Source organism: Tinamus guttatus, unplaced genomic scaffold, assembly GCF_059628265.1.
Source record: "Tinamus guttatus ecotype Peru unplaced genomic scaffold, ASM5962826v1 Tinamus_guttatus_pri_ptg000327l, whole genome shotgun sequence".
NCBI classification, from domain to species: Eukaryota; Metazoa; Chordata; class Aves; order Tinamiformes; family Tinamidae; genus Tinamus; species Tinamus guttatus.
In genome coordinates, this window is record NW_028288861.1 from 9027714 (window position 1) to 9054567 (window position 26854).

Sequence of the window (26854 nt, forward strand, 5' to 3'; positions counted from 1 at the left end):
TGCATTGCTTTGCAAAAGGATTGCAAGGACTAATTAGTTAACTTTATGTGAAGCTTGGTGGAAACGTGCAAATTATTAGTGTATGGAATTCAATCAATGCACATCTTTAAAAGCAAAATCCAAAAAGGAACCAAAAATGGTTTTATGGTCTTTGGTCTCCATAGAGCCAGGAGTTTCTGGAAAGAGCAAATCCATAATTGTTTGACTTTCTGCTCAGAAATGCAGAACTGGCAGGGGATTTTGGATTATAAAAGGTTCATTGGTCTCTTCCATCTCTGATCTGTCATCCTATTAGCTCATCCACCCCCTTTCTCTGCCAGGGCAGGAGCGTTCCTTGCTGTTTATTTCTAGTAGCTTCCCTGCTTTTAAAAGTTCCTGACATCTTGGCTCCCCCAGAGGAACAATCCTGCAGTCTTCAAGTGCTCTCCAGGATGAGCTGTCTTGATACCCAAGCTATGATATCGTTCCTTTTAATCCCCTTCCTACTTCCCTATCACCTCAGTTTACATCTCTCTTCTTTGGGCTTATCCGTGCCAGCAGTCTGCTAACTGATTTTTTTCCGCTACTTTTTTGCCTGAAGTTTGGAGGAAGAATTGTATTGTGGTTAAATGAGAGATTTAGAAATGGATTCCTCTCATGCCCACTCTCTCCATGGTACATTTGGCATGGGGCTGGTAACTTTCTGGGGACATTTCTTGGCAAAGACACTGTCTTTCCCCTGGAAGGCTATGAGGCTCCACTAGTACCTACTTAAGGACTTTATGATTTCTTCTCAATAAGAGAGGAAAGACTTTTCTAACTAATGTCCTTGTACAGCATGATGGGTATGTGAGGGTAAGTCTGTTCTTTGGGAAGCAGGAACAGTATTCAGAGACGGCAAAAACAGGTAGCAGTGATTTTAAGTCTGTGCCTTGCTCCTGGAATGTTTGGCTTGGTTCTGTGAGAGGAGACTCAGGCTGTTCCCTTGGGGAGTGCATATGTGGCTCACCAGCATGTCCTCTCCTCCCGCCATGGCAAGGAAGGAATGAAGGAAGGCTATAGCCAGATGCATGGTTGTGGCTGCATCCCTTTAAGATCTGGGGAGACTGCCCCTAAGATAGCAGTGCAGGTTTCCTCTGGCAGTGCAAAGTGAATGAAGATCAGGGCAGGAAGGGAGCCGACAGAGCAATCAATAGGTGTCTCAGATATCCAGGCCACTTTCTTTAAGAGAGCTCCGATCAATGCACTGCAACAAGGGAGCTGCACGGACACCAGGCTTTGCTGTCTCAAGTTCTCCTGGCGTGACGCTGCAGGGCAGGAGAGACTCACTAGGGAAAGCATCAGGCAGAAGGCTCTGCGGGCAGAGCACAACTGGCTCAGATATCTGAAATGTTGGCCTGTCTGGCTGCTTGTCTCTCACTTTCCCCTTCCATCTGGAGTGTGCCCCTAGATAGCATTAATGAGCCCCTCATTAGCAGACTCAGATAATAGACCAAGCACTGCCAAATCTGGAGTCCAAGATTCCTGGTCCTGATGCCACTGCAGAGAGGTCCTGTACCTCTGCAACCTCATTCTCAGCCTCACCAAGGTGACAGGGAGCCAGAGATGGGATCCCTCCATAAGTCCATGAGATAGAAGTGCTTACACTTCAAAAATCAGGGAAACTTGAGCAACCTGTGGTACTCGTTATCCTCAATAGAGACAAAGTTCTCTGCAAACAGACCTGGCCAGTGGGGATGGCCTGCAAAGACAAGAGTACTCTGCAGCTCACGGGGTCCCGGGAGGCACTGTTCAGAGCTGCAAGCCCCGTCTTTGGCCTCCCACTGCCGTGCCCTGCTCCCAGCGTTGTCTGTCCCCTGCTCACAGTGGCCAAACTGTAGTTATAATGTCCTATGGTGCTTCTCTAGGATGTGCTTCTCTAGAAGTGCTTGTCTAGGATGATGGGTAGGAAAATTTCAGTAGTTTGGCAGATCTCTCAAAATCTCACTATGCCTTGTCAGCTTTGAGGAGAATATCCCTTGCCTTTCACACTCTATCCATCCTTGGCTTTTCTGTTCTATGGTAGTTTCTTTGTCTGTGGATGCAATTTCAGATCACCCGTGGCTTGTGTAGGTGAGATCAGAGGAGAGGGCTTGATTTTGGAAGTTGGTGGGTTAAACATGATCTCCCAACCTTAGTCTCTACACCCCTGGTGCCTCTCTCAAGTCACAGTCCTGTGTGCCACCTTGTAGAGCATCACCATGGTCAAGCTGATGATGTTGGTCTTGTCCTGGTTGAGCCAGTCCACAGAGGGAACTTTTGAGGACACGGCAGGAGAAAGGGGGTAAAACATGTACAGGGGATCCAAAGCCGAGGTTCTTCAAGACAGAACTCATCTTTGGATAAAAATGGAGTGAGAGGATTTTTTTGGAGGCACTCGGGAAACTGCAAATAGAAGAACAGGCAAGCAGGGCATGGGCAATACCATATATAACAGGCCTACAGCAAAGATGCTTCCACTTTCACATAACTATAGACTTCTGGCCAGCTTTTAGGAGGGCAGCAGCTGCAGACATTCATGAGCAGACTGGCTGATGTCTGGCCATTTTGTCCTTTGCTGTTGTGGAAGCCCTGTAGAAACCCCCCCCTTTTTTTTTCTGTCTCTCCAGTAGAAGCAGTTTCTGAAGCTGCCTTGCTCCCTGTTTTGTGCCAGCATCTCTGCTTCTCGTTGCAGATTTGCAAATTCCTAGGTTTGGTCAGGGCTCAGCTCCACCATGACTTCCAGCTTCCAAAATATGTGGCTTCCCAAAGCCCCATCCTTTGAACATCTCCTCGGATGCTGCATTTGCTTTTGGCTCTACTGCAGAGGGCTTGCTGTGAAACTGCAGAGATGCTGAAAGAGCAAACTGGCTCTGAAAACAGAGAACAAGACAGATCATTAACACGTTCATGAAGTGCATGCGTGTGCATGTGATCACATGTCATATCAGAGAATGGCAAACAAAGGGGCAAAGTCAAGAACCATCTAAAAAGTCTTTCCTAGGCTTTGAGGTGATGCTCATTTTCCCATCAGCCCTGGAGTCTTGTATCCTTTCCTCAAAGGAAGAATGTTTCATGTTGCTGAAGAGTGGTTGTCTCCTGCTCCCTGCTGGCACTGAGACCGTCTGGTCTGAGTCCTGTGCGTGATCAAGGCCTTAGGGTAATTTTCTGAGATGTGACAGTGGCTTCTGTCCAGCTCCTGGCAGACAGGATAAACTCTGCCATTGCTGGTTAGCTTCTGAGAAAGAGGGCAAAGGACTGGGGATAGACAGCTGTCCTGTGGATAGACAGCTTGTTTCAGCTGTATCTGAAGACATTCTGGAGTGCAAATCTTCAATCATTTCTTGCAATAGATAGGACTGGGAATTTCCCTCCTCCCCCACAAAAAACAACCATATCCATATGAGATGCTCTGCCCCACTCTGAATGTGTTTAAAGGAAAGTTGTCCTCTGGCCCAGATTCCTGGCTTTGAGGAGTCACCCAGCAGCTGTGCAGTGTCCACAAATGCAAGGAAAGAAGGTAGAAGAGAGCTTGAATCTGGATTTGGATACAGAAAAGGTAGTCTCTTTAACACCAAAAGAGAGGACAGGCAATTAGCCAGGAAGGATATGTGATTTGTTTTCTTCATCTACATGCCACTGTTTCTTCTGAGAAGTATATTTGCTGTAGGAGTAATCCCAAGTACAACTATTCCTTTCCCTGGCTTTGCTCCTTGTCATACTAATGTATTTCCATAACATTCAACAAGGCTTCCAAAATATTTGTTACAAATTCCCCAAGCTTCTGGACTCTTTTCTGTCTAATCTAATCTATTTCTTACATACTCATCACTAGAAATGTGGATACCAACAGCACAGCCTGGGTAGTGAAACACGAATGAGAAGTGAATAGAGAAGAGCCATAGAATTTATCCCACTCATCTTTCTATTAATTGTTCCCTCTTTCCTATTTGCAATGCCTATTCCTGTTCCCAGGAGCTTGCAAAAACTTTATAACTAACCCTTGTGCTGTCTAGGTCCCTGCATGTCAGTGAATGTTGGAGGTGGTGCCTGCTCCAACATAGAGATGACAGAGTCTAAAATATTAAGTGGAGAAAAATTGCTGTGTTTTGATTCCTTTCTTCTCCTGTTTGGGATGTTGACTGTTCAGGCAACTCTGTAGCCACTGCAAGTTTTCTAAAATTTAGTCCTGCCACAGCTGTTTCCCTGACCAGCTGCAGCCAGTGGCTGATGTTGCGTTTCCCAAGAAAACAAAACCTGTCGCCCCTGTGCAGGTCTGGCTTTGTGAAGGTATAAATTGGGTGCAGTCATCTAGTATCTAAACAAAGTATTCAAAGACACGGATAATCTCAAACTACTTCCACTTAATAACTCTGGCTTCATCCTTCAGTAAAATCCCTATAACTGAATCAACAGCAGAGCTCATTTTCAGCAATGTCACCAAATTCAGGTTGTTTTATTTCTGTTTTTCAGTGTCAGAATTTCTCAGTAGAGCAAAATGTTTCCTACAGTCTCTCCCCTCTCCCTTCTGCCCCCATCCTTCCTTCCAGGCCATGTGTTCTCTAAAGGATATTTGATTTCAGTGAGAGCTCAGCTGACATTCCTGCAATATGCTCGGGTTCTTGCTTTGTGCTTCCCGGGAAGGATGAGGGCTCCTCCGGGGACTCTGGGTAATTGGGTTAGTGGCCAGCTCATGTCAGGAAATTAAAAGGCAGCCCCGATCAGGTTGCTGCTGCATGGGATTTAATGGCTTTGTATTTATAGAGTATTCTGCCTCCAGCCGGTGCCAGAAATATCACTATTGGAAGCATCCAAATGAAAAAAGAGAATGAAAAATGATTTTTCTTTCTCTAAAATACCCCTGTGTTTAAAAACAGACAGGCAACCCCTTGTCCTTTGATATGGGATCTCCAGGTGCCATGAGTGGCAACTTGATGTCTATATCATCCACAGCTAACTGTTTTCCAAGGCATAAAGCGAGCGTTTGCGGTGTGGCTGGAGCCGGGCACAGTGGCATGACCCGGAGCACGTGCTGCTTCTGGCCGAAGGGCTGTAGCTCTCCAGAAAGGAGGCCTCCAGCAGATGTGCTGCTCACAGAGTGCACATGGGCTGGTGGCATTTGGTATCTGTTTTCTGACCGCAAGACTGGTGCACACAGGACCCTCTCACACCTTCTGCCATGCCCAAAGGATTATGAATCTGTCTGCTCTGGTTTCCCCCACTCATTCGGAGTCACTCATCTGCCTCAGTGAGTGTATAAGCAGGCCAGGCCATGCCAAACCAAGTGTCAGTTCTATCAAACATGAAGTCCAGCCTCCACTGATGTACTGTATCAGAGTAGGTTCAGAGAAGCATCTCCGATAGTAATAATTTGTCATAATAATCACCATTATCAATAATCATAATAAGTTATCTCTGATAAATGCTGTGTGCTTTGGAGACCCCTGGGAGTGTAACAAGAATCCCCCTCTGCCTCTTTACAGTGCTAGTCTTGGGCCAACGGCAGAAATTCTGCTTTCATAACACGTATGGAAAGGAGGAAGCTGGAAAAAGCCATAACCATGTGGGGGTGTTTAGATCCCAACTGCTGTGCTACCAGCTTGTAGCCAATGGCTGAGATCCTCTCAGGAGACCCGAATCGGGGTGGCTCTGAAAGCACATCCTCCTGCTGTACAGTAACTTAAGGCACATGCATTAACATTTCTACAGGCTCTGCTGACCCACGTTTTCTAGTGACTCAGGTCTGCTGACATTTTCAACCACTTCCCCGGCTCACCCCAGAATGGTAGGTCAGCCCTTGGGCTGTGGGGTCCTCTGAAGGGATCTTTGCTCATCTGGCAGAGCTGTGGGGGTTTAAGTGGGCGCTAGCCTGTAGTGTGGCCCTAAGTGACTCCCAGACTTTGTGGTGTCTCTCGCAAGTGAACTTCTGTCAGGGTGGGGGTCTGAGGAATGGGCTCCTCATGTGTCATGGATCTACAGATATGGTTCTTGGACAATACTCACGCTCCCAAGGCTCTTCCAAAAGGTGCACGTGCTGTTCCTAAGTTGCATCTCTAGTTGGTACTATTGGAGACAGAAGACTGGACTAGACAAACCATTGGTCTGACCCAAAGGCATGTGCTGGTGTTCCCGATGTTGAGGCTCAGTGGAGAGAAGTATCTGCCATCACTCCTTCTCGGTTAAGTGTCTGGCAGGTGAATGCGGAGGCACTTTCCTCTTTCTGTCACCTTTTAACAAAGCCCAGATGCACAGAGGTGGCTGTCCAGGTTTAAAGTTAGGTGAGTTGACTTGCCCTTGGGGCTTGCCCTTGCTTTGTGTCTTTTCCCATGCTGGAATCTCAGAGTAACAAGCAAGGGCCTGGTTGAGTTTCAACCTCTCTGTCTTCTCATTAGACATGTATTTATTTTTTCCTGTGATCTGTTTCTTTTCCCTTCTTGGCAAGCCTAACTTTTATGGTCTCTTTGACTATCTGTTTCCTTAAAATGGCTCCCCCTGGCTCACTTGTCCCCTCGCCACATCCTGCTGTCTGCTGAAGTTCGGAGTCAATGGGAAGAGGGGAATTCTCCATGTGACGCTTTAAGCACAACCCTTCTCCCTTCTCTTCCTGGCTCCCAGCCCACCCCATCCAGCTTCCTTTGGCAGGGCCAATCTGTGTACATTAGACTGCAGCTGCTGGGGAAAGGGACATCTCTGCCTGGAGAGCAAGCAGGCTGCAGTGGCGCAGAACCTGCAGGTAGGTGGGCAGTGGGTGTAGGAGCTGCCTGGTGTATCCAGGGGAACTAGGCAAGGGCAGCCCTGGAGCCCTGCGCCCCGTGGAGCACTTGCCCTGTGTCCCCTTCGGTTGTGTCCTTCTCAGTGTGGACACATATTGCACCATGCGAGCTTGGCTCCTCCGCTGGCTCTTCTGGCGAGATGGATCTTTCTGTTCCTATCAATTCATGAGCATGTGATAGGACTCGATGGAAAGTGAGGTGAGGCTGGTAATTTGACACGACAGCTGATATTGGGCCTAGACTGCATTTCCCACCAGCCAAGCTTTAGCTTCACAGAGCTTTTAAGAGTATTTTTAGTCCCCAGAAAATAAAAGAGAAACTAAACCTGACTGTCTGTGCTGTCGCCTCTGCATACTCGGCTATTTTTACTTCCGACAGACTGGGCCTGGGTCCAGCTTTTAAAAAAAGCTAGAATTATTTTACTTCCATTAAGAAAAAAAAACCCAAAGCCTGATGTTATCAAGTCAGCAAGGGGACATCTGATCCCAAACTTGTCGGGCAGACGTCTCTCTTAGGGGCATGTCAGAGAAATTCAGGGAGCTTGAACAGATCAGCAGATCAGCTCTCGCACTGCAGAGACTTGGTGCTGGCACAGACCCCCTTGCAAGAGCACCTGGAACACGAGTGGCACCAGCAGGACACTTGGAAAACTGACAGCCCTATCGCAGGTAGGATGCTGAGCAGGAAAGTGCTGCTCGAGTCCTGCCCCTGCCCTCCTCCCCATTGCTCCTGGTGGGCGGCAGCAGCCTGGGGAGCTGGGGTGTCGCTGCGGGGGTCTCGGCCCTCAGTACGCGCGGCTGCCAGGGCCCCGCTGCGGGGCCTCGGTCAGACGGGGGGCAGGGCGCCTGTGTGGGGTCCCCCGAGACGCGACAGCATTGAACATTTCCTTCCAAATTATCTACAGGCAGGTTTGCAGGGGGTGTTAGTCCTTGTGTTTCCCCTCACACTGTAACTCACAGTGTGTAAGCAGGAGCCCTCACTTCTCTGCTGCTCTAGCAGTCCCTGTCTCTCTACTGACATTGTCAAGAAGGGTGCTCCAGGAGTGCCCATGGTGGTGACAGTTCTGCAAAACAAGAGCCTTTTCTCCTGGGAAATGGCCAGCTATGGTCCTTGTGAAAATGCTTTTTGCAGGAGATGGAGGCAACTGCTTTCTGTTGATGTTGCCACAGGCTGTGACAGCAAATCCTGTGTGCTGTATCTAGGTAAGGACTCTCATACGCGGGCACTGGACCTTACAGTTATACCTCGGGTGAGCTGTGCGAGCTGCCCTTGGGAATGCAGCGCGTACGCTGCTCCCCCTCTCTCTAGGCCCTGCCTCTCTCTCCTCCCTTCTCCCTGTGCCCTCTCTTTCATTCCCATCTTCGTTTGCATCTCCCTCTGTTTCTTTCTCTACCTGCTGCTTTCCTCCCTGCCATTTCTCTGACCTCACTCACTGTGATTCCCCACTTCCTTTTGATGTTCCTCACGGAACTGCACTGTAACCATCCTCCTGTGCTATCTTAAAGTAATTCACCCAACAAATCACTGCAAAGCAGCAGACGTTAACAAGACACAGCTCAGTATTGATCCTGATTTTTGGCTGTGCCTTTTCCTGCCATTTAATATGACCCTTTAGGCCATCAGGTCTTTGGAGAAGGACTCACCTCTGGAGTGTCACCATCAGGGACTTGGGGGCTGCAGTGTCTGTGTTTGTTTAGCGCCTGGGGGTGGTGACGTTCCGCAGCTGGCGCTGCGCGGAGCTCCGCTGCTCCCCGGCTCCACGCTGGAGCGCTGGCGCAGGGTGGCTTTGCAGGAGCTGATGGAAAATGTTTGCCTCAAGGAGTGTCACACAGGATGGGGGACAAGAGGAGGACAGATACTTGTTCAAAATTAACAAGCCAAAGTCCTTGGGTGAACAGACCTCTATCTGCTCGACAAAGGAATGGAGGGTAAATCTCCCTGCGTCTATCTTATCTTTTTTTAATGCACTTAAGTCCTTTGTGTCCTTATAATCTGATTGAGGGTCCCTAATACTGCTGCAACCTGTGCAGCCCTCCTTGCCAAGCAGCAGGATGGCATTCCTGTCGGTCCCTCTCTCCTTGGGAGCAGGGCAGGATCTCCTGCCCCCGTCGCCTCCCTGCCCCTCTCAGCCATACTGCTCCATGCTGCTCTTCAAACAGCAACGTGAATGCGTTCGGGAGGGCTCTGCACTGGTGGCTCCTGGGCTGAGCCACCCCTGTCCCCATAACGTCCTACCCACTGGTGTCAGGGAAGGGATTTTCCTGTGATCCTTCTTCTGTGAGGGGTCTAAGAAGCTGTGAATTGGGACTGAATCCCTGCAAACCTTTCCTTTATAGCCTTTGGATGGTGTATTCCTAACCCTTTTCATTTTGATACCTGGTTGCTTGGTGTTCTGGAATTTGAGTCCCTCTGTTCCTGGCTATGAGTCCGTGTCACTTGTTCAGCAGAGCAAGGCATAGGGGTCTGCTTTCCTGTGAAGCCAATGCTTGTCTGTAGAGAGGAAGAAATCACAGAGTGGAAATCAAGTTCTCCTACCTACTTCAGGACTTTGTTAATGCTGTTCCTCAGGGAATATCCCTGGGTAACCTTCGGTGTGGGATTCCTGGCTGCTCTTTCTGGAATCTCTCTGAAAGGTGTTGGGGTTGCCAGGACAGAGTCTTGCGCACAGGCTCCCTCCTGCTGCGAGGCGAGCTAAAAGAAGCAACAAAGAGGGCGACTTTTCTCAGAGATCCTGCAATGTAAAGGAGCAGGAGGGTGATGTAACGGCTTCGTGTAGCGCAACTGGGGGCCGACATGAGCACAGCAGAGAGACTGCTCCTTGCAGGGACACGGTACGTGTCGAAGTGCCGTAGGAAACGTGGCATTAGTCTGAGATGGGCAGGATAACTCACAGCGGTGCTTTTTTTTTCTGGGGAAGAATATTGGTCAGCAGATTTTTCAGACGTACAGATCGTTCAAAAAGCATTGCTAAAATTAGCTGGGAGAGTTTGCTTTTAGTTGTTTGTGTTTATGCAGCAGATTGATTGGAAAATATTAATGGCTCAGCATGGTTACTAATTGTATAACATAGTTGACTCCTATGATCTGACAAGGATCTCATGCATGTTTATAAGAAAGTACTTGTATATAAAAATTCAATTTTTTTTTATTTGAATATTACTACGTGTAACTTTACATGTAGAAATGGCCGTTTCTCCCAGGAGGACTGAGTTATCCCAGTTTCCCAGGAACTGATTACCAGAGACCATATGGCTGGTTAGAAATAGCTGACAACTGGACAAATATCTAAGTGCTTTTTTTCACAACTCATTTTTAATATTGTATCTTGTACTGGTTCTACTGCTACAGTTCTACTGCTGTTCCTGTTCAATAGGTTATTGATGCTGCTGTGGCCTTTCACATGGGGATAGTCCCTGAGAACTGATTGACCTGCTGTTTGCAGTTTGATACACTGTATTTTGAAAAAGCTGCAACAAATTCTTCAGTGTCTCCCTAGCTCAATTTTATCATTGTTGCATAGGTTGTTTCTATTTATTTGAGTTCTGGTTTTATTACAGGTGCCTCACTTGATTAAAAAAAAATCTTTGTTGTATTCATATTTCATAATCCATTTGCTATAGGTAGCATTTTTCAAATACAGACAATGAGAGGTCACAGAACATTTAACTTCTCATTTTTAAGAACAGTCTAAGTCTCATTTTTAAGAACAGTTTTTATAACTGCAGGTTTGATTGACATTTCTTGTCTTTCTTTTTAAAAACAAGATCATCTACAGGGCATCAAGGTCTGAAGCTTTTCATTTGCCCATCAGATACAAGAGTTTGAATGGGTTAATTTTTGTTTTCATTAATGTTCTGAAGAAAGCTAATGCCCACAGCAATATTGCTAGAGCTGGAGGGAGTCTATGTGCCATTACTGAGATTGGTAGAATCAGCTGAGATCCTCAAGTGTTTGGGAGAGGAAAGCTCTGTGCAGTGCAGGGAACTTACTGTTTAGCAAATGTCAGCACCTGAATGTTAAGGTTCTCCATGGCAGGAAGGAATCATGAGGATTTATCTTCTGTTTTACTTGCAGGGGTTCGTCTGGATAGAGTCCGTGGAGGTCGTCAGAAATACAAGAGGAGGCTGGATTCTGAGAGTAGCACTTACCTGAGCTTACAGATCCCTCCGCCGGCTAAAAAGCCACGTATGTATCAGTCTGGAACCACGGGCCTCTGAGCAACCACTCAGCTCCTTTTCATTGTTGGTCTCCCCAAACATACGCTGGAGTGACTGTCACTTCTGGTTCAGCATCAGTCACAAGCACCAGGATCTTTTTCTTATGATCACAGTATGTAGGTGAAAGAAATACATCTGAGGTACAGCGTGGGTACTACATTTTTTTGTACCTAAGGCTAAATGCCAGAGATTTCCTAAGAGACCATGTAAATTCATTCAGTGTTTATTTATTTATTTTTTTTCTGATATTATCCTGCATCTTAAGCCATGTTTGCCAAATTGGCCCTGCGCTGATTTCTCTCTTCCATATCACCAACAGGTCTCTAAACTTCTCCAAGTGCCACCAGTTGATTATTCATTTCTCACCTTCTCCTACTGTTGTTATTGGACCTGCGTGAGTTAGTGGTTGACAACCTTACAGTAGCTTCCTGGCTCTGTCATGCCTGTACAGACCCGATTTGGCCTAGGAGGATTGCTGCAGCTTGTGTAGCTGCACTGCAGTCTCCTCCTCTGTGAACAAAACCATTTCTGAGGTCCCATGGCCTCTCTAGCCATGTCTTCTGCCAGGAGGACCCTTCTAGAAAGGGCTGTTATGACACCTCATGTCCTGAGAGATACAACAACAACTTCTCCTTTGAAATGTGCAGTGACTAAGATCGTCTCGCATTTGCTGGTGGCAGAGCCAGAGAAGATCTATGCCATGCCTGATCCAACCATGCCGGAGAGTGACATCAAAGCCCTGACAACCCTCTGTGACCTGGCAGACAGGGAGCTCGTGGTCATCATTGGCTGGGCAAAGCACATCCCAGGTAAACAGGGGAAGTCGCAAGGCCTAAATGTGAATGACAAATGGAGCTGATTTATTATCACCATGCTTATTGGTTTGTCTTCTGCCAGGAATCTGACACATAGCGATGGGTTGAAATTACTGTCACCAAAGAATGTTTGTAGTAAACTCTCACTGGTAACAAATTGCAATATAGCACATGCTATAGGCGCATAAATTGATGACTGTAGCGTGCGTGCCCTGGGGTTAGGTGGCAGGCTTTGAGATGCTGTGGTAATTAGTTGTACCAGGCATTGAGTGGCACAGAGAAAATTCTTGGGTGGACACTGCATCTGCAAACCCTCTGTCTGTTATGTTCATAAGTGAATAAATGTCCCAGCAATGGCCAGACTTTACTGCTACTGGTAAGGCCGGTTATCTGACACCCAGCCTGTGGTAGCATTCTTGCCTAGATTCAGGAGAACTTCAGGACGTACCCACTATTGCCAACTAATCTCTAAGCTTCTGTGCTGAAAAATAACGAGGACAAGTTGCTGGCAGTGTGACTGGCCTCTGAGGGCTGACTGACTATCCCAATCAGGGTGCCTAGGACAGCAACAATCTCGCACATGCAGGTAGGATGCTGCAGTAGTAGGACCCAGACTGGTGGAGCAGTCGGCCCTTGAGGATATTCAGGGGACAAAGATGCAGACAAGGCAGGAGAAATGCTACCTCTGTCCCAGCCTTGTGTGTCCATCAATCCCTCTCACCCCTCCCAACAAAAAAAAACAGGGATTGAACTTGAATGTGGGGTGGGTTGGGCAGGGAGCTTAAGGAATGTCCTTGGGGTTTACATAACTGCTTCCTGGAAGATTTCCGTACAAGCAATTCAGCAGAGGTTTCTTCTGCCCTCCATCCTTGAATACAAGAGCACTTCTGGTGCTTAGCCACAGGGTCTAAACATATTGCACGTTCTCTGTTCTACTGAATGGGTCTGTGTTCTCTTGCTTTGTTGCTTGGCTTTAAGTTCCTTCATTTGTGAAGTATTTTAGCATTAGTGATCAGACAGTTTAGTTCCCACCTGTACTGAGCTTCTTTCTGTAGCCTCTCTCTTGCCTTTCTGGTGGTTGCTTTTGCCAGAGGGATTCAAAAGGTGGTAGCTATCTGGCTATACAGAATGGAGCCTGTAGCACTGTGGGACTGTAAAGTCTGGAGAAACTTTCTGAGGACAGGGTTTCTGAGTAGGGGTTAATCACAGTGGTGCCCTTCTTATGTGAGATCTGCACTATCTGCAGGGATTACCCCCTCCCTACTGCTGGAATCCTCGTGGGGCTGATTCATCACGAAGGGGCTTGCGCTGGCGATTAGGGAGCTTAGCCTGGATTGCTCCACTAACCCTGCGCTCGGGGCGCCCGCAGGGCTGGTGTTCAAGCAATGCAGGGAGCTGCTGCTCAGCGTGGGGCTGGTGCCTGGGCTAACCTGGGCACTTTCTGTGGGCGCGGGGTGTCCTGCTGCACATCCCTCACTGCGGGTTGCCCGTGGGATGCTCATTTCTCAGCTCCTGCAGTTTTCCAGCCTGCTGTGGCGATTATCCCAGAACAGATGTGCAACAGGAAGATGGCTCTTGCACTGGAAAGGGGGTTTTGTCTCCTTCTAAAAGGCATGAACTGCCATCATCTGCCATCATCTCACTTTTCTCTATTTTCCTTTCCGATCAGAGCCCCTGCAAGACAGGAATAGCCCAGTCCTGACCCGCAGCAGCATCATAATGGCCCTGTGTATGCAGGAGAGAGCTCAGGGATGGTTATGCCAGGGAGTGGTACCAACAATCAACCATAATGAAAGACAGATCACAAAAATGCACCTGTACTTGTGAAACATGTACTAAACATACTGCAGTAGGCAGCAAGGGGGCAGAGCAGGGCAGGGCCAGGAGTCCGGTGTCAGATTCTGCATGTCCCATATTTCTTTGTCTCAAAGACTTTGAGTGAAACAGGACCCTTTTCTTCCTGTGTGCATCAACTCTTAGACACGTGGAGCATAGATAAAAGAACAAAAGTCACCTATTCCCGCCTCCTGTTCCCACTGGAATTAGTAAGGAAGTGTGACATAGGAGTGACAGCAATTTTTCACGATCCCAGATGTCGATACAAGCTTCTACCTGACAGTGTTAACAAATAAAATCAGTTAAGCTTAAAGCCACTCTCCTATGATAACAAGAAAGCACAATTTAATGATGTTCAGCACATGTTAGAGCTCAGTAGGTGCTTCAGATGCATGGAGTTGTACCTTTCTGTATGAAGCCCCCTCACCACCAGTCACTCACGCTCTGTACTAATTGCCTTTGAACAACATCTACCTTTTCAGTATGCCTTGATGCAGGGAGACAAGACTTCTCTCGAGGGGTGATGACGAAGGCTCTCCCAGGGTAGCTGTTGTGCTGTTCTCACTAGGAAGACGATAGTACTAGCACAGAATGAAATATGGCAAGTGGAGTGACAGCAGCTGTGTCTGGAGTGGCCTCAGATCCTATAATTACATCTCCCTTTATTACCTCTGCTAATGGCCCTCCAGGATGACAGAAATGATAATAAATTAACAGATTATGAACTCCACTTGCCACAAATTATGTGGCTTTTTTTTTTTTTTAATTCTGGGAGCTCCCACTGCCAAACCATTGAAATAAAAAAAAAATCACAAAAAATAAAATCTGAGTGTCATACTAGCTATTGTAAATAAAGCACCTTTCCTCAACCTGCACTGGAGGAGGAGAGAAACATGCATGCAGCTGTGTGCTGCTCCATGGTATGTTTTTGGGAGCCTTTGGATGGTGGTAGAGTATTTAGCACCTTTCAGGATAAGGTCTGAAGAGCTAAGAGCTAGGAGGGAGGTGACCAAAGGGCTGCTTTTGGTTGGCATTGGAGGAGATTCCAGGTGCCAGAAGTTGAGACAGCAGTTGTGTATTTTCCGCTAACTTTCCCTCTTGGCTAATCCCACCGGTTTCCTGGGCAGCAAGGGAGAGACTTAGGGAGAGAGGATCCTGAACCCTGGGGTTGCATCGGCCTGTGCTTGGATTTGCCAAGGACAGCTCCATTCAGGAGCAATCCAAGTACTGACTGCAAGAGGGAAAGGCAGAAGAGCCGAGGCAAAGAGCGAGGGAGACATCCCCGCGCTGCTCGCGGCCTCAGCTGGGATGGGATCCACCAGCAGCGGCCTGTGCGAGGCGCAGGCTGTGCTGCTCACAGTCGCGCGTTCGTGGAGCTGCAGCTGGATTTGCAGCTCTTCTCCCCAGGAGCGTGGACTCCTCTTTAGCTGTTCCCTCTGGCACTCCTCACCAATGGTTTATCGATTCTTCCCTCCCGCCCACTGCTCCCCTCAGACCTTGCACACACAACACGTGACAGCTGATTGGTATCTGTTAATTAATGTGGCCTGGGGCCTCTTTTCTATTCAGTGGTCTGATAAGGGAAATTGGATGTCCAAGAGCTACCAGGCCATTATCACCCTTTGCTTCCCCTGGCAACACAAACACAAAACATGGCGCAGTGATAAATAAACACCACTAACCCACCCTTCTGCCTTCCTTTCCCCAGCTGAGATAGTGCAGATAGAAAAAGAGAACCCACAGTCAGTCAATATCGCAATCATCAGCTCTTTTGTTAATTGCCACCTTGATAACAAGAGGAATCAAAGGATCGCCATGGTGGCTGGCTACCTAGGTCCCCACTCAGGGCCCGGAGTTGTGGGCAGGGAGGCTGTAGGATAAAGGTGTCCGGCCAAGCTCAGGACATGGCCAGCAGGGTTGGCAGGCCCCTGGGCAGAGGCTCAGGAGCTCGCACAGGCCCCTAAACCCCAAGGCTCAGCAAGCCCTGGAGAGAAGGGTGCCCCAGCTGAGAGCTGCCTGCCCGTCCCATTCTCACACAGCCATGGGAAAGCCTAGGCACATGGAGCTGCCAAAGAGCAATCGCAGCCGCTGCTTTCAGTGCTTCGCAGGGCTGCCGAGACAGGGCAACACACAGTGCTTAGCCCTGTCTGCGAGGCCTGCTCAACAGTGGCCTTGCTCCCAGGCTCCTCCATGGGCTGTTCTTCTAGGATCCCTGCTCCTAAGGACAGGACTAAGGACATGAAGGACCTGTCCTTCCTGTGCATTATTTTTCCCTCAGGTTAGACTGTGCCTCCAAGTTGCAGCCTCACTCCTTTCTCCTCAGTGTTATCAGGGCTCTGGGGCTGCCAGTGTCTATCTGTGGTTGCAGATTTTTTCTGTAATTAGGAATATGACACAAGCTTATTGCTGGATGCTGGTTCTGCTGGTAGTGTATCTGGCTGTGGTTCAGGCACTTGTATAACACCATGTGGTGTTTTTGACACTGTGTAGGGTTGTTGGCTGTGAGATACAGAAAGCTGATGGTGCTGAGCTCAGGAAGTGATGACGAATAGAAGAGGACTGTGTTTCTGACCGTTCAGTGCTCTTTGTGAAAGGACCTTTTCTCTTTTTGGCCAACAGGAGGTACACTTGAAGCTCAAGCCAGTGTCATTTTTCCCTTATCCCACCGGAAGCTTTTTTTTTTTTTTCCCCTGCCATCTGGAGCTCTTTTATGCTCTTTGGTTCACTGGGAAGGGAAAGTACAACTAGGGCAGTACTGCTGGACTACAGGACTAAGGGAGGACCAAGGGGCCAGAAGATGTGGTACAAAGCAGTTTGTTGCTGTAAGAGAAGCATGAATTAGGAAAACAGGGTGTCACTAACCTTGAGGGTCTTAGAAACTTAAAGTCAGAGCATCAGGACTTGTGTTTGGGCTCCAGGTGGACATGGAAGCAAGGAAGAGAGCAAATTCCACGTGCTGACTGCCACAGAGATAGGGGCCACTTTAGTAAGTTTTTCCAGAGCAGCACACCAAAGGGAAGAGTGCTTGGGCTGAATCCCAGGGTAAAATAAAGCCCAAGGGCTTCTCGAGGCTTTGCTGCACACCCTTCTGACCTGCTTGTTTTTGCCATATCAGGGTTCTCCAATCTCTCCCTTGGAGACCAGATGAGCCTCCTGCAGAGCGCCTGGATGGAAATCCTCATCTTGGGCATTGTGTACCGCTCCCTGCCCTATGAGGACAAGCTGGTCTATGCTGAGGACTACATTATGGATGAAGAACACTCTCGTCTGACAGGGCTGCTGGAGCTCTACCTGGCCATCCTGCAACTGGTGCGCCGCTACAAGAAGCTCAAGGTGGAAAAGGAGGAGTTTGTCACCCTCAAGGCCCTGGCCCTTGCCAACTCAGGTACAGCCTTGGCCCCATCAGCCTTGGGATCAGGGAGTTAGCCCACAGTGTCACCTGGCCTGGGAGAAACCTACAGCACATTGCCTGAGATGATGCCATGTCATGCAGCATCTCCAAAGCTTCTCTAAGTCCATAGAGCAAGAACCAGGCTGGACAGGAAGGAGAAATTAAACTTGGTGCCTCTAGAGTCCCAACAGCAAACTGGCCCTGTAAGAGGGTGTAGGCCCAGGTGCAGATGGGCAGGCTGCTGGCCTCTGGCACTGAAGCAAAGGCAGTGGAGTTCTCTGCTGGTGAGCAGCTTCCAGCCTCCAGCTACGCACGAGAGAAGGGGATGTGAGCCAAGTCTGCATCCAGAGTGCTGTTGGTCTGTCAGATTGAATAGGGAAGCCGGGTCCCAGTTTCAAAACCCACAAGATCTGTGGAGTTGGGACTTACTGGTCCAGGCCTGGAGATGTTCAGAGACCACAAACACTGAAGGCCACAAGAAGAACTGGGAGCCTGAGAGTGATCTGGGTGGGTAGCAGATAAGATGTGGTGGCAGCAACTTGCCCTGTTCTGTTCCTTCCCATGAAGAGGATCAGGTAGGTTAGGGCGCTCAGTCCAGTGCCTGCTGCCTCAGTTTGGAGGAGGGTCCCAGCCCAGGGGCCAGCAGCCTGGTATCCTGTGGGAGAAACAGGAGGTGCTGTGTGCTGCACAGCAGCCAGACACAGGCTTGCTTAGGAGTCTCTTCCAAAAGGGAAACTGCTGAAGCTACTATGTGACAAGGGCTCCCTCTACATCCCTTGGAGATATCTGTAAATCAGACCTCCTGGCCAACCTGCACAGTGCAGGCTACAAAACTCACCCTTATGGTCCAGCAGTGAGTCTGATCTCTGTTTGGCTAAAGCTGTCTTCCACAAAGACACACACGCCAGGTGAAGCCGCAGATATTAAAAGATGGGGGATCTGTGTCCTTCATTGTGGCTGATCCTAATTAGTTGTTGCCTCAGTTTAAAAAAAAAATCCATATCTCTAGTGTCAGTTTGCCTGAGTTCAGCCTCAAGATTCTGAAGGTCTCTGCCAGGCTGTGTCCTGTGACCCCCATTTCCTTTCATACATGATAGACTGGCACAAAAACACAGTTCCTGCTCCATAGCTGCATTCCTTGGCTATACATTACTTAACATGTAGCCAAATGGGCAATGAATGCTATGCAAGGTTGCCCTATACTCATTTTACTCCATTCTGTTTTTGTCATCCATACTCATGACAGCAGCAATTAAAAGAAAAAGAAAAGAAAAATTATGTACATATCATTCATAAAAATGTTGAGTAGCATCTGTTTTTTACTAATCCCTGTGGATTTCCACTAGAAAACTCCTCCTTCAGGGATGATTCACCACTGATAGTTACTTTGAGATTTGTCATCTAGCCAGTTACTAATCAATTGAAAGTGTGCTTTATTGATACTGCATAGTGCTAATTTTTTAATGAGAATGTCCTGTGGTGCTAAGCCAAGTGCCTTATAAAAGCCTAAGTCCATTATATCTATGCAGTTAACTTTATCAACCAAACTTGTAATCTTATCAGAGAATGCAGTCAGGTTTGTCTGACAAGACCCCTAGTCTAGAGTATTGTGTTGACTGGCATCAGTTGTAAAACCATTTTTTAGGTCTTAATTGAACATTACATTTCTTTTTCCTTGACTTTTTCCTGGATCACATCAGGACCTAGGAAACTTTATGCATCAGCTATTTTCCAGTCTTCCACTCTCAAAAATACCTAGAGTTGTTAAAACATGAATTTGTCCTTGGCCATTACAGAACTTTCAAAGCCAAGCTATCAAGGTCTGCTGATTTCTGTGAAGTTTATCCCTACCATGTTTAACATCTTCTTGCATCAACAACAAACTAAGAAGTCTTCATCAGCTTCATACAACAGAGGTACATCACACTCCTTTTCTCTACACACAAGACAGAAATACTCATTTGAGGACTTCTGTCTCCTCCACATAACAATCATCTCGATCCAAAAAGAACATCCCCAACATTTTTCTTCTACTTCCTAAATATTTATAAAACTCTTCTTTATTGTCCTTAGCCTTTCCAGCCATGGATTTTCTTCTGGTGTCCTTTGCTTCCCTTATCGATTTTCTACACTTCATAACTTCTGATTCATATAAATTGCTATCTTGTTCCCTTTTTCAATTTCTCATATATTGCTTTTTTAGTTCTAATTGCTGCCCTCACTTTGCCACTGAACCAGGATGGGCAGATAGCCAAGGCTGGCCTTTCTCTCGATTACGGGATGGTGGCTTTTGGCTATGTAATCAACTCTTGTTAAAGAACCTGCCTTCTGTCTACCAGGAAGGTCACAGGATGAAGCAAGGAGAAGGGCTCCTCAGAGAGGCTGAAGTGCTAAGGGGACAGGTTGTGACAGGCGAGGTGCCACACACAAGGACGTTTATCTGGCCCGTGCTCTGAGTGGAGGTGCTCAGTGCTGTCAGGTCCTTGCAGTGCAGCAGAGACACTCTCTGCTGACGCTGCTCGCTGTGCTGTCAGGGCTCAGCCCAGGGCAAGCCATATGGGAACAGTCTGTATCACAAGTGGAGAAACACTGAGCAATGAAAGAGCAAAACAACCAACACTCAGCAGCAGCTTTAGGGATCTGCTGGCAGCTCTGTAAAGAAACCAAGGTAAGAGTGAGAAGTCACAGGCCAAAGCATGTGCTCAGGTGGCTGGGAACAGCCACTTTGCCTTCACTGGTTGTTCTAGTGCAGCTGGGAGCGTAATCCACAAAAAAAATCCATCTGTGTGGTCATTTTTTTCAAACATATGATAGTAAAACAAGAGATCTCATTTCTCATGTAATTAAAGCCTCTCAGAATACATGCACAGAAGGAAGCGACACAGGGTGAGCTGTTATTTTCCTAGTTTAACCTTCACATTCTTTCAGTGTAAGTTACTTTCCTTAAAGAACTTATGACATAGACTAAACTTGCAGAGCATGCATATATGTGCTTGCATGCAAACAGCTGATTCCTGAAACTGTAGGAACACAGACTATCCGTGGGTGACATCTCAACTCCCTTGAGTCAAAGGCATGGTTTAAAGCTGAGTGCTTAGATTAACACCTGCGTTGCGCAGAGCTGCTTTCTACCTCTTGCCTCACATATGGATACATTTCTGAATTTCTCATATCCTTGCTGGATGCGATTGCTTATGCAATTCAGCTTCAAAGAACTTTTCTCTCTTCCATGTAGTTCTGTATATATTGATCCTTTGTTTCTAGGAATTAAAAGGAATAAAACAAATGAAATCAGAAGCGGCATTAACTCCTCACTAGGTAAGTTGCTGACATTAGGCCAAGAGCTGCTGAGAAGATGCCACCTTGCCAGAGCTGTGGTTGATCTCTAGGTTGTCATTGTAATGCATCAAGGACACACCTGCCGAGAATCCAAGCAAAGTCTTTCTTTACCAAGAGCATTTTAGGGAGCTGAGAAATTAATTTTTAATGCCTAGAGCAGCAGACAAGACCTGACAATGTGAACATCCTTTTTTTTTTTTGCCAGAGGAGGGATGCCACAACCTTTCATCCTTCGGAGCCTTTTTGGAAAATCTTAGGTCCTCTTCCCTCAGGAACACCGAATTGATCAACCTGTGTATTAAAGAGCCCTCCTGGTTAGTATTCAGGACACCTCAGACTTCTCAAATCTTATTCCCCTTTTCTTGCCAATGTATTTTATACTGAGATGGAGTGAACAAGCTCTATATCAGGCCAGGGAATGTGTGGCAAATTCTGTACTAATGGGCCCCGTTAGTTCCCTGCTCCTTCCAGAAAGTGCTAGGGAAGGGTTAGGTGAGGAGGCAGCAGATCCTGTCCATTCTCACTGCTGGTCTTCACCCTAATGCTGGAAAAGGGCTCCTGATGTGAAGGCTGACTTCTAGGCCACTGAACCCTCAGGGATGTGGCCAGGAAGCCTCCCTCCACCTCAGTGCTCTGACAGCTGTAAAAATTCATAGCTATTGATTTTGTAATTAACAGTTTATCAATGCCATCGACACCAGCTCACTGATGGATTGTAAGGAAATTAATCCTGCAACGTTATTTTATTTTTTTGCAGTCAGCTGCCAATTTTGAGCTCCTTTCAGCACAGAGTGGGGGTGGCAGAGCAGGCCTTGCTCTTTATTTCCCACTTCTCCTCCTCCTGCTTGTCTGCTTTTTTAGTGGAGCTCTCCATGTTCCAGAAGTCGGGTAACAGGAGGGGCACAGCTTTAGCCCTCATCTGCTGTGCAGCAGCATCGGTACCCAGAGCAGAGCACCCCAGTCCCTGTGGAGCCTGGCAGGCTTCCTGATGCTGCCAGCAGCTGCTGAGGTCTCATCATATTAATGGGCTGTGTCTACTTCTCCCTCATGTGTCCTGCCTGGACAGGCATTAAGCAGGAAGACTGGAGAACATTTCTCTCCAAGCTGCAGCTCTTGATGTTTCCAGTCTCCAAAATGACCTCTGCAACTTGGCAGGAAACGTATCCCACACACCACTCCTGGATGGTGCATGTGAATTCTGCAGAGGTGCTGCCTGGCTGGAGGAAGTTGTCAGGCTCATTTGGGATCATGCTTCGCTTTTCCCTCTGCTCTGAATCAACCTGTGAGGCTAGCTCTGTCACGAGGATGACCTGCCAACCTTCCTCTAAGTTTCTTTTCATAGTGCCTGGGTTACAAAAAAACAAAAGCATCCTTACCCAGTAGGCTTCCTGGAAATACAACCCTTTAATATTCCGTAATTAGTGCATGCCTCCTAACTTAAACAGCTTTCATGCTAGGCATAATATTTTCCAGACTGTGGTAATCCTTTATAAATCATGCATCATAAATAGCATTTACTGTACATGCATCTTACGAAATTCACAGCATCTAATTTGTCTTGAGCGCTCCATAGAAATGACAAATTTATCTAGAGAAATTTGGGCACTTAGGCCAGTGTCCCTCCCTGTCCCTGCTGTCAGACTCCACAGCCCATCTCCCCTGACTTGTGCTGGACACGTGTGGGCTGAGCCAGGCCACTGTGGCACTGCAGAGCCCGGTGCGGTGCCAGACGGGCACAGCTCCATGTGTGTTTGCACAGTTAATCCAGTGTCCGTTTGCTGCTGCTTCTGGATTCACTGCCCTGTGGCAGGAAGCTCTGTCAGTGGGCTCAATATTGATTAAAAGCCTCTGAACAATGAGGAAAATGTAACAGTGTCTTTGGGTCTTTTGGGATTGTAGGAAAGGAGCAGGAATCGGCAAAATGAGAGTGAGGGCACATGCAGAAGAGGGAAAGAAAGCAGAGAGAAAGGGAGCACTCCAGTGCCAGTGTGCTCGGCTAGGTCTCTTGGTTTGCTCTAACCTCTCTGCTCTGTAGTGTCAGTCTTTAGCACCACAGCTTCCCTAGGAGTTTGGCAGACAATGTTCTTCTCGGGTACCCCAGCGTAGCCCCAGACTGGGTCCCTACGAGCTACCTTTGTCTCAGAGCAACACCAGGAATCTATGTTCACCTCACAGACCCTGTTCGCCCCTCCGGCAGCTTGTAGAAATCTAACTGGCAGCCTAAGGCATGAGGCCTTGTAGGGGTAGCTGCAGGAGGTGCAGGTTTCTGTGAAGAACAGAAACAGGAGGATGCTGTTCCCTGAGCAGCTGCTGGTGCTGTCTGAAAATAGGGGCATATGCACAAAGGTGGGGCTGGCAACACCCCTGGGCACCCTGGTTGTGACCTACTGGGGCTTTTCTGTCTTGCTGACACCCTGAGCAGCTGCACAGCAATTAGGTAGTTTAGACAGATGAAGCACGATAGCAGTGTTAATTATTCTTAATGAGATTGCTCCCAAGTGGCAGCACAGCAGCTGCTGCCCCTCGCAGGGTGACTCCCCCCGGCAGGAGCATGGAGGGCAACTGAATGTTCAAGACACAAAGGCCCCGAGTCACAACCCCCTTCCCAAGCCCCGCATAGTCTTGGGGTTTCCAGCCAAGCAGGCATACAGGGCACAACATTTCACTTACCTGGGGACCTTACTTCCCTGTGACAACCTGCAGAATTGATGGAGAGTTTCACAGCAGCAGCACTGGCACCTGCCAGCACCTGATATTCTGCCCCAGCAAGGTGTCAGTGACAGACAGAAAAGCATCTTTAGTTTCTGGTCCCTAAAGTATTTTCTCCCCATGCCTGATCTGGCTGTTTGCTCTTTCTTCTTCCTCCCCACCAGACTCCATGCACATAGAGGACATGGATGCGGTGCAGAAACTCCAGGACCTCCTGCACGAAGCCCTGCAGGACTACGAGCTGAGTCAGCGCAACGAGGAGCCCCGGCGAGCAGGCAAGCTGCTCCTGACCTTGCCTCTCCTGCGGCAGACAGCCGCCAAGGCTGTGCAGCATTTCTACAGCATCAAACTGCAGGGCAAGGTTCCCATGCATAAACTCTTCCTAGAAATGCTAGAGGCAAAGGTCTGACGGCCCCAGCACCAGCCATCAGTGGCCGGGGAACAAACTAGAAACAAAGATGCAGACAACGGAGCAATCCAAACAGCAGCAGCAGCAGTCGCCGCCGGCTTTTATCTCCAATCATTTATTATGGAAGAATTATTTAATGTCTATCTGTCGGCGTGACTGCAGAATCTCGTGTACAGGCGGGGGGAAACTCTTTTAATCAGTCACTTGTTTCTTTTTGTTTGTTTTCTCTGTGGGAAATACCAGAATATGCTCTTGCACTTGTGGAGGCGGTCGCTGGGGTTCAGCCTCTCTGAGCAGTGATGCTCTCAGCGCTAGCCAGGGCTGCCTGCTCCCCACCTCCCTCCGCCAGTGCTGGAGGGGGAGTGGGGAACCGAAGCAGGAAAGAGGAGAATAGAGTCAGTATAAACTTTACCTGCTGCTGTTGTGAGGGGCCACGTAGCGAGGGAGGCAGCTAGGGTCCTTTTTTTCTTTTTTTTTTGCTTTTGGTCACTTTTCTGGCTCTAATGCTAGACAAGTGCTCCTCGAGAGAGGTGCACTACTGGACCCCTTGCAGAGAAAACGGCTGCCTCCCAGGCTCCTTGAGCAGCAGCTAACACTTGTACATACAGGCCCCACTTCTTACCAGGGAAGAGGTTCCTAACTGTGTAAGATATTCTGCGACCTTGTACAGCGTGGCATTGCGCCTGACTACTCCCCTCCCATGTACAATCCCTGCAGGCCCCTGAAGAGGTAGGATATGTGTCCCTCCTTTCCAAGATGGCCAGCGAAAAAGAGCTTGACATGATCCTTCAGTGCTAGGTTGACTTGATAATCTCTGCATCCTCTCCTACGTGGTGCTAACTACAGTTCTTCCACACTTTTCACCCTGTTGTGTTATCAGACCTGCCTCTTCAGCTCAGCCGAGTGCCATTCCCCACTCACCTTGTTCCTTGTGGCAGAGAACACGAGGTTTTGTCTGCACTGTCACTGCCCAAGTATAAATACACTCCAGAGCAGGGCATTTCTAGATTCCCCCCCACCCCCACCCCCGCCGCCCAATAACATGACAGCTCTTTGCCACCACAGGTATTTAGGATTATTGCCAAATTCTAGTTAAGAATCAAGGACTTTTTGGTGGGGAAAAGATAGCTCCTGAACTTCAGAGATCGTATTTTTTGGCAGCCTAGGGACAGAAAGGTACAGGGCTGTGTGGATCCCATCTAGTGCCTTCCCCTGCTGCATCCCACTCTCCTCAGCAGGGCAGCACATGGATGAGCTAGTCTAGGCCAGCCCTGGCCTGTTAAGAGGTCCTCTCTCTCTGACAGAAACCTGTAGACCTGATCTTGAGGTGGGATGTGGGGCAGAATGTTTATTTACGGCTCTCATGTAACCAGATTCCTGCTGTGTCCAAGCCCTGGTTTAGATCTGCTGCCTAAGCCAGAAGTGCTGTGTTCCCAATAGCCAGAGGGGAATTTGGGTGATTGACAAAAATGGCTGTTGGCATTCAGTGATTTTTATTTTCTAGGTCACTTAATTCTGAGCCAGCCTAAGCTGAATATATTGTCAGTTTTGTGGTCAGTGGCATGGCAGGAGAGGGGAAAAAACAGCCTCTGATCTACCTTAGAGATGCAACACACTATGTGTTCTCCCCTGCTGCCCTCCATTTCCATCCCCTCCTGGCCATCCCAGAAGAAAGGTGATGTGGCAGGTGAGTAACCCCCTAGCAGGAAGCCTTCCAAATCAAGGTGGAGGTGTGTGATCAGGGAGATGCTGGCTGCTTATTCTCTACCAGAGCAGAATGTGTCCCTGTGCAGGGCTGAACAAAACCCACGCTAACAGAGAGGCTGGGCAAGCCGATGCTTAGCTCTGGGCTGTTGCAGTTAACCCCCTCTGGGTTAGCTGATTTCTAACCCTCTGAGCTATCTCAGTTCAATGTCCTCCAAGTTATCTTTACACTACACAGACCTAGCTCTTCTCACCCATTTTGTACTCACTTCATGAAAAAACTGGGCCTTGCTCCAGGCACTTTAGAAAACCAAGAAAGACCAAAGGGGTAGGAGGCACATGAGATCTGGGACTGTTCACAGACTCATACAGGAACAAGATGCAAGAGCCTTGTGCTTTGAACAGGTACTTGTGCTTCTCCCAGAGGCATCTGGGGAGAAAGGGAGAGGTTTTGGTTGTGCTCACAACTGCCATACCCATCTGTGATTGACGGGGCCAAAGAGCAGTGCAGACCTGCACGGTAGAGCCAGCTTGCCATTTGTGGCAACCTGGCAAGTCTTTCTGGCTGAGGCACAAACACTCTCATAAACATTCTGGACTGTGCTATGGGATGAAGGTTGAACTCACTGCACCACTGTAGTGCTGGGTCTCGCTTATCCCAGACCTAGCACACTGTGTCCTGTTCTGCCTCATAGGTGTGCAGAGATAGCTGTCCCAAACTAGGCTGAAAAGACCCTGAGAGCAATTTTTACTACTTTTGGGCCCTGACAGGACAGTTCATGGTCATTTAGGGAAAAAAAAAAAAACCCACAAACAAAAAGACCCTTCCAGCTTGTTTGCAGTTTACTTGGAACCAATTTTCTAGAACAGGAAGGAGAACAAGCTGTAAAAAAATGACTACGAAGGAGAGCTGCTGAGTTAGCTTTTAGCTCACAGTGACTGCTGGCTGGTTAGAGTAGGGTTATTATATAGAGGCAACTCTTGCCTTAGCAAAGCAATATAAAGCCATGGACCATGTTTAACAGACCTTCCTGCCTTTCTCCTCCTTAGGTGGAAATAATCAGCACATATAGCAGTGTAAACTTTCTGAGGAAGGGCTAAGGGACCCTCTTTCTCTGCTATAGTTGCATAATCTTGGAGTTCATCTGAGTGTTCCCCATTGCTTGTAGATAACAGGCCTGGAAGGCCCTATTTGCATTTCTTCTGAACTAGGATGGGAACTGGACCAGGCAATAATCAGCATATACTACTCTCTTTAAGCAAGGAATGTAAACTCTTCTGCAAGAACTGGGACAGAAACACATGGCTTGAGTTAACCCATAAAAGGCTTGTACTATTTTTACTTGGGAACCAGGTCAGGTGTCTCTGTCCCATCAGGCAAGTGCAGTAAGGACACGCGTCTGCCCCGTTCCTCTGATCTGCTGCACATCACTAGCACTAGCAGTCCTGCTGCCTGAACTGAGAAACACGGATGGCCAGTGAGTTGAGCTTGCAGAGAAGGGAAATATTATCTTAGTCTAGTCCTCTCAGTGCACTTTAAAGTAGGAAACGAGGCTTCAGCAACTGTTTAGGTCTTTGAGTTTTCATATTTACTTACAAAATGTTCTGTGAAGGCAAAAAAAAAAAAAGGAAAAGAAAAAAGACATGAACTATGAAATGGGGGT

At 48.0% G+C, this 26854-nt stretch overlaps 1 protein-coding gene across 1 annotated transcript in view; it reads left to right on the plus strand.

Annotated features, from left to right (window-relative positions):
- Positions 1-23702, plus strand: part of ESRRB (estrogen related receptor beta) — a 76486-nt gene extending 52784 nt beyond the window's left edge. Inside the window, exons 4-7 of the mRNA XM_088529351.1 lie at positions 10845-10955; positions 11635-11796; positions 16754-17023; positions 23242-23702. Of these exons, the coding sequence (XP_088385477.1) occupies positions 10845-10955; positions 11635-11796; positions 16754-17023; positions 23242-23486 (788 nt within the window). The 3' untranslated portion in view covers positions 23487-23702. The remainder of the gene's footprint in view (positions 1-10844; positions 10956-11634; positions 11797-16753; positions 17024-23241) is intronic.
- Positions 23703-26854: the final 3152 nt, after the last annotated feature.